Source organism: Odontesthes bonariensis, chromosome 21 (genome assembly GCF_027942865.1).
Source record: "Odontesthes bonariensis isolate fOdoBon6 chromosome 21, fOdoBon6.hap1, whole genome shotgun sequence".
In the NCBI taxonomy this organism is placed as follows: Eukaryota; Metazoa; Chordata; class Actinopteri; order Atheriniformes; family Atherinopsidae; genus Odontesthes; species Odontesthes bonariensis.
In genome coordinates, this window is record NC_134526.1 from 18,256,728 (window position 1) to 18,272,285 (window position 15,558).

Consider the following 15,558-nt stretch of genomic DNA (forward strand, 5'->3'; position numbering starts at 1 on the left):
CAGAGAGGGAACATAACAAAATCCTATGTTAATTAAGTTTATAACAGATTGTACAACAGCAGTTGTTATACAGATGCAGGTCAAAGGTGAATGAACAGACCGGAGACCAAAACGACAGCTAGATGGTGCAACGACACATGATTCTTCCAATCCAGGAGAACTTTTTCATAAAAATAATTTAACTCACGTTTAAAAAGAACCATGAGAAAGTTGCTGTAAATCTGCATCAAGGCAGAAAATAGGGATTACCTTTTCAATCGCTTACAGTATTGAAAGATCACAGCGAGACACGTGCCTCCGCATTTACTGTCAGAATTAGATTAGTTTAAAATGTTATCAAAGGAGCGAATGATACATCTGCTGCAAGAACATCCTACTGAGCCGACCACCTGATGTAGTGTACATCCCATTTCCTTTAGGGTAATGCAGTTTTATTTAACTGCATTGTCAGATGTTTCTCTTATTTCCCAAAATACAGCTTAGGTCATGATATGCATGTACACCACCATGATAGATGGTTTCACCCACTGAGCCGGCTGCATGGCTGGTGGGTTAGAGAACTCCAGGCAAAAGTGGAATGCTGCCCTTTATTAGGATCTGTGTGTACGGGCTAAATTCACAGTAAAAGCTTATATAATTTTATTTTGTCAAATTTTTACAGTTTCCTTTTCATAATCAAAAATGAAAACCTTCATGCAACAGGGGCTGAGATAAAATGACCTCCACACGGACTATATGATAAAAAAGAAAAAAAGGATGACAAGTCTTCACAACCCATATGACATAGACCAACTCTGGTTGTGAAGAACCAGAATCACAACAGCACTGAGAGAGTGAAATTTTATTAATCACCAATTGCCCTGCATGACAGTAGTCTGTATCCAATTATATAAGAAGCTGGTATCATGACCTGCTCCCCAAAATGCCGTTCTGAAAATACGGGACACAGGAGGGACCAAGACCTCAGAAAAACTGGTACATTTCAGTATACACAAAGAATGACTCTGTATCGAATCAACAGGTTTAGAGTAAAGACAAAGGCTTTACATGAACTAAAAAACTAAGAGGAAAAACGATCTTTTTCATCCGCAAATCTAGTCAGTTCGCGGCTCATCTGGTGCAAATATCTGCTCGTGTGCTCCCTCTAGTGGCTGTAAGCTGGAATGCATTGCACATGAAGGATGACCAGCAGGTGAATTAAATATAAAGAAAAAGAGAATCAGGCCAGATTCATTATGTTAAAATTGCATCGATTGGTCAGATGTGTGTTGGCTTGTATAAGACACTTGGAAAGTTTGAGAAAATATTTTAAAAAAAAAAGGGAAAAAAAAAAAGATCAAGTCATATATCATGCTTTTATCAAAGAACAGGTAGAGGTCTCCAGAACAAAATCAACACAATTTTAACAGTGCCTAAAGATTATTTCCTCAAGTACACATGACCTACTGTATATAAAAATATCAGACTCTGAATGCATAGGTTAATTCAAACTGTATTCTGCTTTTTCTGGAACAATAAGCAACCCACAAACATTACGTAGGCATCTCCTTTCCACAGAATCAAAGAACCTACAAATAATAATAATTAAAAAAAAACAATTGCAAACATGCAGCTTTCATCCACCCTGAGCACAAAATGGCACAGGTCTTTTTTTTTTTTTGGGGGGGGGACATATTGTCAAACTTTCTCAATCAAAATTCCTGCCTCACGCACGTGTCACAGCTTCGCTCAATAAAGCATTTAACGTAGCCGGATCTTTGTTTTTCCTCAATCTGCTCAAACTCTCTCGAAAACACTTCCCCCTCGAATTGCACTTCAACAGAAGCATCTCAGCACTTTCCTTCAAAGTAGACTTTTTGACACGGAAAAACGACAGGCCTAGCTGGTTCAAGAAAAACGCACTAAGTTAATAAAAAGAACAAATCGTAAAACACAGAAACACAGCAAGAGCCCCGGGAATACAACTGAACAGTAAACATTTACCATCAGGTAAGATACTGATTGTAGGACACGTGGAATGTCCGCCTACTGCACTGTTTGAGATAATTTGACCCCAGCATACACGTTAATAAAAGCAGCATAAACAACATCGCCACCTAACTCAACATGACTGTGACTCTTCCCCAGTTAAATGAATTCTTTTGCCGTTAGTGTAAAATATAGTGTCGATACGCTCTCTGGGTGAGATATCTTGGCTGCCATTTAGAAAACAACAGCAAAAGTTAAGAGAAAATCACTTAAATTATATATATATATATTTTTTTTTTAAATCATACATATATGTACTAGAGTAGCCTTGAATATCAAACCAATATGCAGTATGGTGATTTTCTGACGTGACACAAAAGAGAAAAGAAATGTGAAACTTTAATAATTTGGAAGAACAAGGAAGCACTCAATCATCAACGTAGGCTTTGCCGTCTCTTGTTTCTTTTCCGTTTTTACTCAGGAGCAAAAAGAAATATAGAAATAAAATGAAATGGACACTGGGCAAAGCTGCATTTTGTTAGTTCTAAAGTTAGTGTCTTCGCTGGCTGGACGAGTTTTTGGTCAAACAAATCGACGGCTACTCAGATATTCAACCCGAAGCTGAATCCTCATGCGGAACCTTTCCCGGGTCACTCAAACGCAGGACGTGGTCTCACTTTATTAGCAAGAATCAACATGACTCGAAAATTAAATATGTATAGTTCACATTTGACATCTGACTCAATGTAATAACACTCTGCGACGCAAAGTGATGGACGTGTTGTAGGATATTAGAGGGGTGAAAGAAAATGTTCCGCTTCAAGTCGCATAACTTTTATCTCTGAGGTTTTTGTCAAAAAAAAAAACCAAAAAAAAAAAACAGAAAAGATAGTTATTCAAGACATTACTAGTTATTTTCTTACCACAGTGTACAACTGACTGATTTAAAATGCAGGGATGATGCTAGTGCTTCTACTCAACTGTGTCCATCTGTGTGGGGATATAGATTAAAGCATGTTGGATGTGGTCAGCTGATAAAAGTACTTTTGAGTTCAAAGACAACATCTCAACCGGTTTGAGACTGAATCCACCTTACAGAATTAGGCTAACAACAGGTACCCTTTGCAAGAAAAGACACTAAGGTTTATGCCAAGAGCGTGTAGAAAAGTGTGTACACAGGCGACATATCTGATATTACTCTGTAGGTCAATTTGTTAGAAATCCAAGTTCACTGTGGTGCAACACGTCCTGCTCTGTGGTCTGATGATTAGCTTATCAGTAAGAGTTATGAAAATCCTTCCTGATATCCTCTGCTCGTGTCCTCTCAGACTATGTTCCTCTTCGACCAGTCTGCAGCCAGAATAAAAATGTGTCCATATAAGGCGACTGAAGAATCCCATTCAAGTCCAGCCCCATTAGGAAGACAAGCCAACGTCCCCCTCTGTTTACCCACTGGAGCCTTGGCACAAAGTGCAGTGGGAGAAAGGTTCATAAAGAGAGGAGAGAGGGGGTCAAATACTTTCGCAAATAATTGAGGATACCATGCAGCAGTAATCGCTTGGAACTCATTGGATACAATAAAGCAGCAGGAGGGCCAGATGGGGACAGGAGGTGGACAATAGCTACAGTTGAAAAAACAAATCTCCGCTAGGATATTGGTAAAACACCAAAGCCGAACAAAGCTGTAACAAGGAACCTGGGCAGGCAACTAGTCGAGGTTGCTTGAGGATAGCTACAGAAGCCCATCATAATCAGGGAGACCTCAGGGTCCGTGGTAGCTTTAGTAGGTGAGGCGGGAGGCCTTCATGTTGTAGCAGGGTCTGTCTGTTAGGCCCCCAGCCCCAGAGAAGAGGGATAGGCCTTCTGCTTTCTCCAAAACAACCTCCAGCTCCTGAAAGTCCTGCAGTCGAGCCACATCCTTGTCCTGGACAGGAGAGGGATACAACATTTTACAACAATAAATTCCACCTCTTGTTAAGTTTAACTGAAAAGAGAATGGAAAGCCCTGAGGACTGTATTTTACAACACTGCAGACAAAAAAAGTCAAATAACGTGTTAGCCTTGCTTCCAAACAGAACCCGTAGCACTAAAATACTCCAGTGTTAAAAGGGAAAAACAGAAAAGAACTGTTGTGCTGGGAGCTTTGGGTGGGTCTTCTTTGCCATACCTTTCTTAACATGGTGTTTGGCAGCTTGCGGATCTTCTCCACGTGCTCAGCACTGATGTCCAACTCACGGCAACAGACTCTTAGAAGGGAGCGGTAGGTGAGCTCCTGACGATCCAGCTCCACTTCGATAAAGTCATTCTCTCGTGCATTGGGGTTCTGGATTCGAACCTTCAGTACCAGCTCTGGAGAAAACAACCAGTGATACCTCTCTGTTAACAACACTGATGTGTTTATTTGGGCATTGACCCACGAAACCATGCTCGTTTGTTTAGTAGTCAAGAAATGCTGTCAGACTGGATGAACTCTGGTGGACGTTTGTTTCTCCTTTAGTGAGGCTGTGATAACTCGGTCATTACAGTAAGCGATGCTGGACTCATTAAAAAGAGAATTTCCTGGTTCAACATGTTGGATGCTGCCATGGTGCAACAAGCGAGAAATGCCTTCACGGCTGTGCTCTCATTGTTCACAAGCTGAAAAGGATCTGACCACATAAAATACAAATAACACTTTAGGTGATAAAGAGGATGGCCGTTTATTGCCTCTGCTCAGACCGACACATGCAGATGTTTCACCACGTGTATCCTAATGGAGCAACCCAAACAGTGTAAAACTTACGATTAACACCTTATAATTCTGTTTTTATATGTCTGTCTCTGTAATAGGTTAAAACAAATGCTGTGATTTATCAGCTGTCAGGCTGTGCATCTTCGTAACGGGTCTGGAAAGTGACATAATTCATAATAAACTGACCTTGTACATTGACAGGGAAGGTGCTGGTGAAGAAGAAGGGCTGAAAGGCCGGCATGGGCCCATTGGCCTGACTGTAGCTCAGTTGCTGTGGAATGGACTGCTGCCTGCTTATGGTGGGGTTGGTGCTGGCCACTGGGGCTTGAACCTGGCTGCTGCCGTTGCTCGCCAAGTTGGGGCACGGCGAGGACAACGGCGGCGAACACATGTGGCCATTATGTGCCGCTGCGTGAGGGTAGTCGGCGTGGTTGACCAGGTGAGGCTCAACTGACAGGTCCATGGGCACTGTGCAGTTAACAACAGTGTGATTGTTGGATGAGGCCGTGCTAGATGACACACCGTTTTGCTCAGACACTGGAATGAGTTCTCCAGCTGGGGCTTGACTGTTGTTCACGGTGGGATCTGAGGGAGCAGTGGGGCCATCAGAATCCAGACTCTGTGATTTCTGAAGCTCTTCTTTAAGGGAAACGGAGGCCGAGTCACTTTCTGTGTCTTCAGCGTGTTCTCCAGAGCCATTGTGCGTAAGGTGCTGGATGATTTCTGATTTGTTGTCCATCTTGGAATACATGAACGGTGGGTTGGACAGGTAATTTGGGATGATTGGCAACTCAGGCTCCTTGACTTCAGGCACTTCCTCCACCTCAACTGTGACAATAAAAATGCATAGAAGATTTTTTCCTTTTATGAGCTTTACGCAGTAACAAAGTCAGCTTTCTAACAGTCTTGAAACAAAGAGATACACTAAGAAGGTTAATCGATCAATAACAACTGTGGTGCAGGAAAAATGTAAGAGACGCAGAGAAAAGAGAATAAGAAAAGTGTTCTTTTACCCCCCAACAGTCGCTTGATCTCTGGTTTGGATGTTAACTGTGAGGCCAACTCATCCTTAGCTGTGAGGATTTCCTTGTCTGCTCCACAACTGAGTAGGTAGGACACTATGTGCTTATGGTTCCTCTTGCAAGCCCAATGAAGGCATGTCCTGATTTTAAGTGTTGGAGGAAGATGGAGATTAATGAATAAATAAAAGATTGCAACAAATAATAATGACATTACCAAAATGTCCTATTTTAACATAATTTGAGAATGGCACAAACATCCATTGCAACATGAAATCAAACTGGCTGCATATGTAACTTAATAAGTTGTTGCCATTCAGCACAGCGAATGGCACTGGTATGCAAACTTTAAAAAAAAAAAACGTATAGTTAGAAATTGAGATTCATTCATTTTGACATTTCCGGTATAGATAAGCAAGATAAAAGTAGTCAGGCTGGCTGATTACCAAGGTCCACTGCGTGTACTGTAATAGGATAACGCCGACCAGTTTAATCCCTGGAGCTTTGCACTTCGCTCAATGATCTCTAATATTTTCTATTCATGTTAGGCAAACCAAAATTGACGGCGTTGACGACTGTCATCGTTTGCTAAGAACACTTACCATCCATTGATTTCGTTTTGTGAATTAACATTTACCCCACTCTCCACTAACGACTGCACTTCGTCGATATCTCCGATGGCAGACGCCTCTCTCAGCCGCTCCTGTAATTCTTTATCCAACGAAGTCGTGGACATTTTGACACAGACAACTAGCGATGATCATAGGACACTCAAATGCCTCTCGATTAAATTAAGTTGCCAACGTGAATTGCCAAGCTATTTCCCAGCTGATGGTACACAAGTCCACTGAAATTAGAGTTGACAGCTAACATTAGCTACCCTGGCTAACCTCACCTACTGGCTAGCTTGTCGAGTGCTAGCTTGTGGCAGCAAAGGCTTCAGCTAATGTAACTTCGTACTGAAGGTTCGTTAGAGCTTATACAGCAAGTCCTCTCCTTTACATTATTCTCTGCTGGCAGTTCACGTTACTGTACCCCTGCCATCCCTCAGCACACTCATTCAATCAAACTGAAGTGACAGAGATCCGTTGGTGTGCTGTCAAAAATACCACCGCCTTGTCGGGGGGGAACGTTAAAATGTGACAACAGTGCGCACAAATGTTGGTTCCCCGCTGGACACTAAGCTTGTTTTGCTACCTAACCCCACGTTAAATGACGAAACACTTCACAGTCTTTATTTATAATCTTTCTCAGTAACTCTGACGAAAAAAATATATAAAGTTACGTTATCAACCCACACGTGTTGCAGAGCTATCAATCACCGCTATTATGAACCACCACAAGAAGAGTTACACGAGAACTTACTGTAAAAATTGTTTTTGAATTATTCCCAATACCAGCCTGACTGCTTTTCTTTACGTACCCATAAAACTAAAGTTGCAAGTATCGAAATTAATAACTTTATTGACGCTGAACACATTATGGAGGCGGCCATTTCTATATGTGACCACTAGAGGTCAGTCAATATTCATGGTACTTGGTATACTACCTTCTAATTACATGTTTTTAACGTTTAAGAGTTAGGGTTGACATAAATATATAAGTCACATTAAAATATCCTTATTGTAGAAACTATAGCTGAGGATAATTAAAATTATCAACAGTAAGAAAAAAAACTATCCGTCCTTCCATTTTCTATATTATCCAAACTAATTTAATTAAATTTTGTTCATACATAACCAGTTATAAATTCAAAGATTTGGCCCTAACTTCCTTGAGATTTGGAGAGCTAGTAATACTGAATAGAAATTATTTGCTAAAAATTTAATCCAATCTATTTTTGTAATTCCCTCATAACCAAATATTAAAGGGGAAAAAAGGCAACAGTCAAAAGGTGTTTTGTCCCAGATATGGTCTTGGTTTCTCTTTAATCCTCACATTATATTTTCACAACAAATACATAGTATTTTTTGCATATTCAGCATTTACAACTCATCAAATAGCAGACTACAGTTGTAGTTATCTCTCCTAAGTATCAAACTACACTCTCTTACTTATTTTGCTAATCAAGGGCCCTGTAGGCTATAGGATTTGACACTATAGGGCACGCAAGAGAAGCACTAATCCAAAAAGTTAGTCCTCCATTTGGATGAAAATAATAATGAACAAAACTCCATTAATGATAAATCACCAGTGAAAATGTACAGAGGATGGTTTAGTCACTATTTAGGAAACTGGGAACCTTTTGGATTAACTTTGAATGAGAGAATAGCCTAGGCGAGAGGCTATTCTGGACAGGTCATCGATCAGTTTTTTAGCCATTATGCTTCAAGGAATTTGATGTGTGTGTATTCATGGAAAGATGACTGAATGGGCCAACAATAATAGATCATGGGCTCACCCTTGTTGAAACCACAAAACATATAATGGTGATGTAAATACGTATTTACATCCTTGAAAATTACGTTTTAAAGCTGAAAAATTCAGAAAAAAAGACGCATAAAAGGTTACAAAAATGTAAAATAAAACAAATAAAACATTTGGGCCAAACACGACACAAAATATAATGTATATGAAAATATATAAAATAGAATAACAGATTAATAATAATCATTAAAACTTAAATGACCTTGTGGTCGTTTTTTATTAATTTGTTAGTATCTGCAAAACACACCTGTTGAAGACACAAAATGATCACAAGTCACACCTGCTTGGTTTGTGTTTGTCTTGCGTTTCATACACGTGTGGGTGGCTTCTGCAAATCTTGGACACATTGATAAATATATAGATAATAAAAGAAGGAGTTAACGGACGCAGTCATATGTTTTATCATTGGGGTGGTCGAACTCAGAGCTACATCAGTTTGTGCTTCCGGGTCAGAGGTACTCTGGGCTGTGAGTAGTTGGAACGTGAGCGGGCGTTGTTGTTACAGCGTCTGCCATTTTGATTAGATGTACTTTGCGCAGTATATGGTGTGAATTGGCTCTCCACATTACAGCACAGCACTTTGAATCGGGGCTACATAGTTTCGGGGAAAGATGCTTTCCGCCGCCCAGTTACTCGATGAGTTAATGGGCCGAGACAGAAACTTGGCCCCCGACGAGAAGCGATCCAACGTACGATGGGACGACGAGAGCGTAAGTTAGCATTATACGTTAGCCTTTATATTGAGATAAGCTAACATAAGGCAATCATTGTATGTTGTCTTAAAAAAAACACCGCATGGCTTGTGGAAGCCAGCTGACATGAGCTATCTGTCATTAGCTGATGTTTCATTGACCATGCTGTGAAATGGAAGCGTCGGCGGCCACTTTATTGCCGTCTCGGACGCGTGTTAGCGGAATTAGCGTCACTGTGCTAACACCAGAGCTATGACAACGGATCAGAATGAAGCATGCCCACGCTGTGGTTTGACACGAGCGCACATTTTAGCAATGTTTGTCGTTTAGGATGACTATGATTAAGCCTCATTCGTGTGCGGATTTAACGTTTGCAGATAATTGAGGATATAAGAACGGGCATGTTAATTTGACTACTGTGTATATATACTCCTCTCCAGATACACTGGTTCTTGATGGGGATGTCCCGATCGCGCGCGTGTTTGTGCGTGCTTTATTTATTTTTTAATCTGAGTCATTCATAGTACTCAAAGTATCATGAAGTATTGTGGAAAACAGTAACATTTTCCATATGGATTTGATCAGACTGGAGTATTCTTACTATAAATAAGTCTGAGTGTAACCTTAGAGGAATGAGAGGGGTCTACAGTAGGATGTATTTATATTCAATCTCCCGTTCTCTTTCAAGGTTTGTCGATACTATCTCTGTGGCTTCTGTCCTGCCGAGCTATTCACCAACACACGTTCTGACTTGGGTAAGTTGAAACCTTGCAAGATCCATTAATAAGCATGTTTTAGTATAATAGCGTTAGGTTAATCAAATGTCTTTTTGTCCCCATATTTCAGGGCCTTGTGAAAAGATCCACGATGAAAATCTTCGAAAATTGTGAGTTCCAACAGTGACTTAAAGAATAATTCCTGTCTGTCAGGGTATTTGCGACTAATAGGCTAAACAGATTTTTTTTCTTCTTCATCCCAGGTATGAGAAAAGCTCTCGATTCATGAAAGAAGGCTATGAGCGAGACTTCCTGCGGTATCTGCAGTCACTCCTGGCAGAAGTGGAGCGGCGGATACGTAGGGGGCACGCCCGGCTTGCACTTTCCCAGGCTCAGCAGAATGCTGGGGTTTGTACTTTGGTTTTAGGACATTATTCTGCGCACAAAAATATAAATGCTGCATACTCAGACTGCAGTACAGATCATGAACCTAACAGATTGACGACATAGCCTCTGTGTCTGAGATACATTGTGTTTTTCTCTGCAGGGACCTGGTCCATCAGGAAAGAATGAAGAGAAGTCCACGGTTCTAACAGAAAAGATCGAAGACCTGGTTATGCAGGTTTGTGACAAATATTTAGTTATAAGTTTATATTTCTTTCGAAAATTGGGGGAAAAGTGCATGCTGTAATGTGAGTGTTTGTCATGTGCCAGTATGGAGAAATTATGTTGTAATTGTCATTGTATAATATACGTACTACCGCCCCGGTCTGGACTTGTAAGTTATGTCTTCTTGCGTAACATAAATTGTACGTTCTGGCCATTCGTTTGAAGTCATCTTTACAAACACAAGCTGGCGATATGAGGAGACCTGTCGGGGACTCGTCACCCACTTCACGTGGGTTTGTTGTATGAGACTTCTTGTTGTCCCTGTTAAATGCAACATGGTGCGTTTTCTTTTGCTCAGATTGAGGAGCTGGGATCAGAGGGCCGCGTGGAGGAGGCTCAGGGAATGATGAAGCTGGTGGAGCAGCTGAAGGAGGAGAGGGAGCTTCTCAGCTCCACCCCCTCGGTGAGTCAGCTAACCTCGGTTAATCGTCCTACAGACACTGCTCAAGATAGCAGGTGCAGCCCCTGTAATGCTGCGTGTTTCCTAACACGAGGTTTTTATCCCCCGATGAGGTTCTCAAAGTCCAGCTAAGCAGCTGAACTTGGCAAGCTAAAAAGTTTGAATCGCCTTTAGGAAACACTTATAGTTTCTTAAAAATAAAATCAATGCGTTCTGTTAAGCCGTTTCTATTTGTACTCTAAATCCAGACTATCGAGAGCTTTGCAGCTCAGGAGAAACAGATGGAGGTGTGTGAGGTGTGCGGGGCCTTCCTCATCGTGGGAGACGCACAGTCCCGAGTGGACGACCACTTGATGGGCAAGCAGCATATGGGCTACGCCAAGATCAAATCTACTGTAGAGGAGCTTAAGGTAATGCAATCATCGAGCTTACACGTGTTCATGAGACACATTAATTGTGCTTTACGTGCTTTTGGAGCAAAGAAGAGGCAGAAAAATATCATTCATAGACAGAATTTCTTTCTTTTTTTCTTTTCTTAGTGCTTTGAAGTAAAAAAACCCAAAAACTTTAATTTTATAAGTCTAAAGAAAAGTAAATGCTGGAAACGTACAGTAAAGTCGGTGTAAGTTTTCTAGTTAAAATTGACATGTTTGCAAGACCAGATGACTGACTGTCGTCTTAATTTGATTGGTCTTTGTCAGGGATGGTTTTTTTTGGAGAGTCATGTTTGTTCGTTTCCAGGAAAAACTGCGCCGTCGCTCTGAGGAACCCCAAGAAAACCCAGCCCTCAAACGAGACAGAGAAGAACGTGAGCGCGAGAGGGAGGAGCGGGACAAAAAGCGCAAAGAGGAGGAGGAGGAAAAGGAGAAGGAGCGAGAGAAGGAGAAGGAGCGAGAGAAGGAGAGGGAACGGGAGAAGGAGAGGGAGAGGGACAGAGAACGGGAGAGAGAGAGGGAGCGCGAGCGGGACAGGAGGGCACGTCGGAGCCACTCCAACAGCCGCCACTCCAGCCGAGCGTCAGACCGGAAACGGAGCAGGTCCCGCGATCGCCGGAGGTCCAGGAGCAGAGATAAGGACCGGGACAGGGAGCGCAAGCGCAGCAGGTACGGCTGGCTGAACTATACAACCACGTTTTATATGTTGAGCATTCAACATTTAGAATTGACACTAATACTTTGGACTCTTTTCTATAGGAGCCGGGACAGGGAGAGGAGGCGCAGCCGCGACCGATCGGACAGAAAGCGCCGCTCTCGCAGCCGTGACCGGAGGAGGTCACGCAGCTCAGACCGCAAGTCTCACCGCCACCGCAGTCGCAGCCGCAGCAAGGACAGAGACAGAGGAAAGGAAAAAGACAAAGAGCGGTCATCTAAAGACAAAGGTGAGTGCCTCCGTTAGCAGATGCAGGATATACCGTGAGGGCTGGTGGATTTACCTGATGTTTGCGTCACTCTTTGTCAGACCGTAAGACGACCGAGGAGAAGAGTGGCTCTAAGAAAGACAAGCACGCTGACAGAGATGCAGCTGCCATCAAGGCTTCGTCAGAGGTGGAGCCAATGCAGACTGAGGCGGCTGCCTCCTCCCCTCTGCTTAACGGCCAGCAAGAGCTCCTCCATTCTGAAGGTGACACTCAGTCCAATTAAAACTGATCTGATAGGACCTCAGATCAGGCTCAGGTAAGTGCGTCCTCCTCTTCGCTGCCCCTGGCTCTAAACCCATCCCTCTCCCACCTCCTCCGACCCTTCCACCTCCCTTCACCCTCCTCCCCCACCCTGCTTATGTTCAGTTCAATGCCTATGATTTTGTATTATGTACTGTATGCAAATATCTTTATCCTGTTTTTGATTAGTGCATCGTAAGTATGCACTGAAGATGAAGGACTAGGCCCGATGAATGAGAAGAAGGTAGCAAACATTCACTCAAAGCCAAGAGGGAAAGGCCAGTGTAGCCCTGAGCAAACATGCCCGGAGGTACCCCTCGTTTTGTATCGGTTTTTGATCCTTATAGTTGTATATTTCACTCTGTGGACAAGATGGCAGGAAAAAGAAAACACAGTAATTCATCCAATCCAATTTTCCTGCCTGTATTTATTTGTTTTTAGTTCATATATTTATTTTCTTACTTTGAAAGAGGAAAATGTGTTAACTGTTTGACATATCACATTCTATTTAGGGAAGAAGTTTAGTCACTGTGTGTCAACATGTTTGTATTTGTATCTTGGGGAGTTTCTCCTACCCATGTATAAACACACAGACACGCATTTAGCCATGGGTGTATGTGACAAACAAGCCATTTATTTTTGCCGTAATCATAACTCAAATGCAAATGGATTTGTTGTCCAGCTTACTGTGCCTGATAATGCCATGCACTGTGTGTGTTGGGGGGGGCTGTTATAGCACCGGGGGGCCTAATGTTACTAACTAACTGGAGGGTAGGGTTTATCGAATGAATTGCAGCTGACTTCCATACCTCACACAGCGTTGGTGTTGTGAGCGAGACCACATGAGAAAAAGGGCAAATTAAAAATCATGGATACTCTCTGACTGTCAAACTGTGCAGGTACTCACCCCAGGTACTCCTTTCTCTACCCACATCCATTTCTGAATGCTGTTGCCTGTCAGAAAAAAAAACAAAAAACAAATGTACAGCTGTAGTACATGAATTTGAAAGCTCGATTGTGTGTACATTTTGAATTGTGTTTTCTACGCCTCTGTATTTGGTAATATGTCGCGGGGAGGGGAGTAACAGACGACCTACTTGATATACCTGTGCCAACAGCTGAAACTGTCGCCGGCACGTGTTTCTTATAGTGTATCTTTCATGAAGTCACACTTCTTCAGCTCGGCAGCTTGTTTATGGGGAAAGCATTTACGCTATGAAACATTAAAAGATGTTTCACTTTGGCAGAGGTAATATCAATTTGTTTGTTTTTTTTAAAACGAGTTAAAACGTTTAGATGAATGCTGATCAGATCGTGTGGAGTCGAGGTTGCAAACTGATTCGATATAATACAGTTAAAATGTTCAGGGGAGAAAAAAGAGGAGAGAACGGATTGATGCTAAAACCAAATTATGTTGAAAGCTTCGAATGGCCGTTGTGCTGTTAATTTGAGTTTATTCTACATTACTGGTGGTGTCTCTTTGAGATCTGCATTTTCCTCTGTGAAAAAATAAAAAAACTGACACAGATACTGTTTCTGCAAGCGCGTGCTGTGGGACCTCTGCTAACGTTGGAATTTGTGGCGGTCTTTGCTCCACAGGAGAAGCTGGGATGTCTGGTGGAGGAAGAAGTGGAAGAGCACGCCCATCTTTCCCTGAACCTGACACCCTCGCTGCTTAAAAACAAGGTGAACCACAAAATGTGCAGTGGCTTATTTAAGAAATGAACATAAAAAAAAAAGTACACGTGTAAATGAGGAGAGAGGAACAATGCGTTGTTTTTTTTTTTCTCTTTTCTTTTTTGTTTCATTACCTGTCAATCGTTTTGGTTGGATGAGGTTAGCTGTGGTTCATCTGATTTGTTTGTTTAGATGGCAGCCAGATATCGCGTTGATACCAAACTCAGAAGTTCTCTATGGGTTTTTTTGTTTTGTTTTCTTACTTTGAAGAAACTTTCCACATCCTCAGTGTTTCTTGGCATTTATAGTGAAAATGAAATAATAAAAAAAAACAGTGCTTGTGGTTTATATTGGTTTGTCAGGTTCTTCTTCTTCTTCTCTCCCTCTCACCTCCTTTTTTTAAAAAGTCGGTTGAAAAGCGTATGTACAATGTAAGACCCTCTGACGGGGAGCGTCTCTTTTCTCCTCCACTTAGAGCTCACATTGATTGCTCTTGTTCCGTAACTGTAAAATACTCTGATTTCAATTTGATCAAAAGTTTTGAAAGACCCAAGATTTGTTTAATTTTTGCCTTGCTTTTAATGTCCATGTTGTCATGTTGAATAAAAAGTAAAATTTCATCGCTGTTGTCTTTGTCTGTGAGAGAAGTTTAATCCTGGTGAAGACCGTCCGATGTGGTGTAGGTTCGTCATTAATTTTTGATTACAAAGATGGACAGAAATTTATTTTATTTACTTAAAAAAGCTTCTTGCTTATTGATCCTAACACTCAAGACGTATGTCTCTTTAAAAAAAAGACAATAATGAGCAATGCTTAATTCTTAAAGACATGTCTACTTCTCAATAACTGGTGATGACTGTCAAATGGCTTTTTCACTGTGTTGTACATGGCTACTAACAGAGCCTGCTTCCTGCTTCTGAAGAGTGCAGACATGTCTCTGCTTCCTCCTGCTGCTTATCGCTTTATTTGCTTTTACATAATTTTACTTCTTTCCACAAGTCTTGGATATAATTTTATTCTTTTTCTTTTAAGTGAACCAAGACTTTTTAAAATAATTTTTATTCTTTTTACAACTTATCTGACGAGCCAGCGACGACAATCCTTTCAACATGCCCTGTGAAAGCTGTCGGATATATCAACAAGAAATTTGGGCGCTACAAGTAAGGATTTTTGCCTTGGAAACTGAAATGGGGCTTCATGAAGGGCTTCATGAAACGCTCCCAATGGAATCCAGTGGTAAGAAGTCCACATTTACTTCCAAAGGAAAGGGTGAAAAAACTGCTACCTCCAACTTAAAGTTAAATGATACTGTGTCTTTTCCAAGACTGTAAAGACACTTATGATGGACTTGGTGCTAAGCCGAAGAATCGTCAAACTGTTGGTATCAACAGAGGATATGTAACATCACCCGGAATAAAGTTAACAAACAGATTTTTACCACTGGCAGAGCCAAATGTGACTGAGTGTAACAGACAGAGAGACGGTACAAATAAAAGCAGCAGATGGACAGAGAAACTGCCGAGTGTCAAGGTCAAAGATACTCTTGTGCTTGGAGACGGAGCCATATCTAATATAAACATAGACAGAATGGTTACATGCAGC

At 41.6% G+C, this 15,558-nt stretch overlaps 2 protein-coding genes across 2 annotated transcripts; one reads left to right on the plus strand and one right to left on the minus strand.

Moving 5' to 3' along the window:
* Positions 1-575: 575 nt before the first annotated feature.
* On the minus strand, positions 576-6,863 carry ankrd40 (ankyrin repeat domain 40). Its single transcript, XM_075454063.1, has 5 exons — positions 6,321-6,863; positions 5,713-5,861; positions 4,886-5,527; positions 4,136-4,317; positions 576-3,892 (listed from the first exon to the last, which is right to left on the minus strand). The coding sequence occupies exons 1-5, from the start codon at positions 6,452-6,454 to the stop codon at positions 3,749-3,751; spliced, it is 1,251 nt and encodes a 416-aa protein (XP_075310178.1). The 5' UTR covers positions 6,455-6,863; the 3' UTR covers positions 576-3,748.
* Positions 6,864-8,603: 1,740 nt separating this feature from the next.
* Positions 8,604-14,576, plus strand: luc7l3 (LUC7-like 3 pre-mRNA splicing factor). Its single transcript, XM_075453338.1, has 11 exons — positions 8,604-8,855; positions 9,526-9,592; positions 9,684-9,723; positions 9,817-9,961; positions 10,101-10,175; positions 10,521-10,625; positions 10,871-11,032; positions 11,364-11,725; positions 11,816-12,000; positions 12,081-12,295; positions 13,879-14,576. Exons 1-10 carry the CDS (start codon positions 8,757-8,759, stop codon positions 12,260-12,262), a joined length of 1,422 nt encoding a protein of 473 aa, XP_075309453.1. The 5' UTR covers positions 8,604-8,756; the 3' UTR covers positions 12,263-12,295; positions 13,879-14,576.
* The last annotated feature ends 982 nt before the right edge of the window (positions 14,577-15,558 follow it).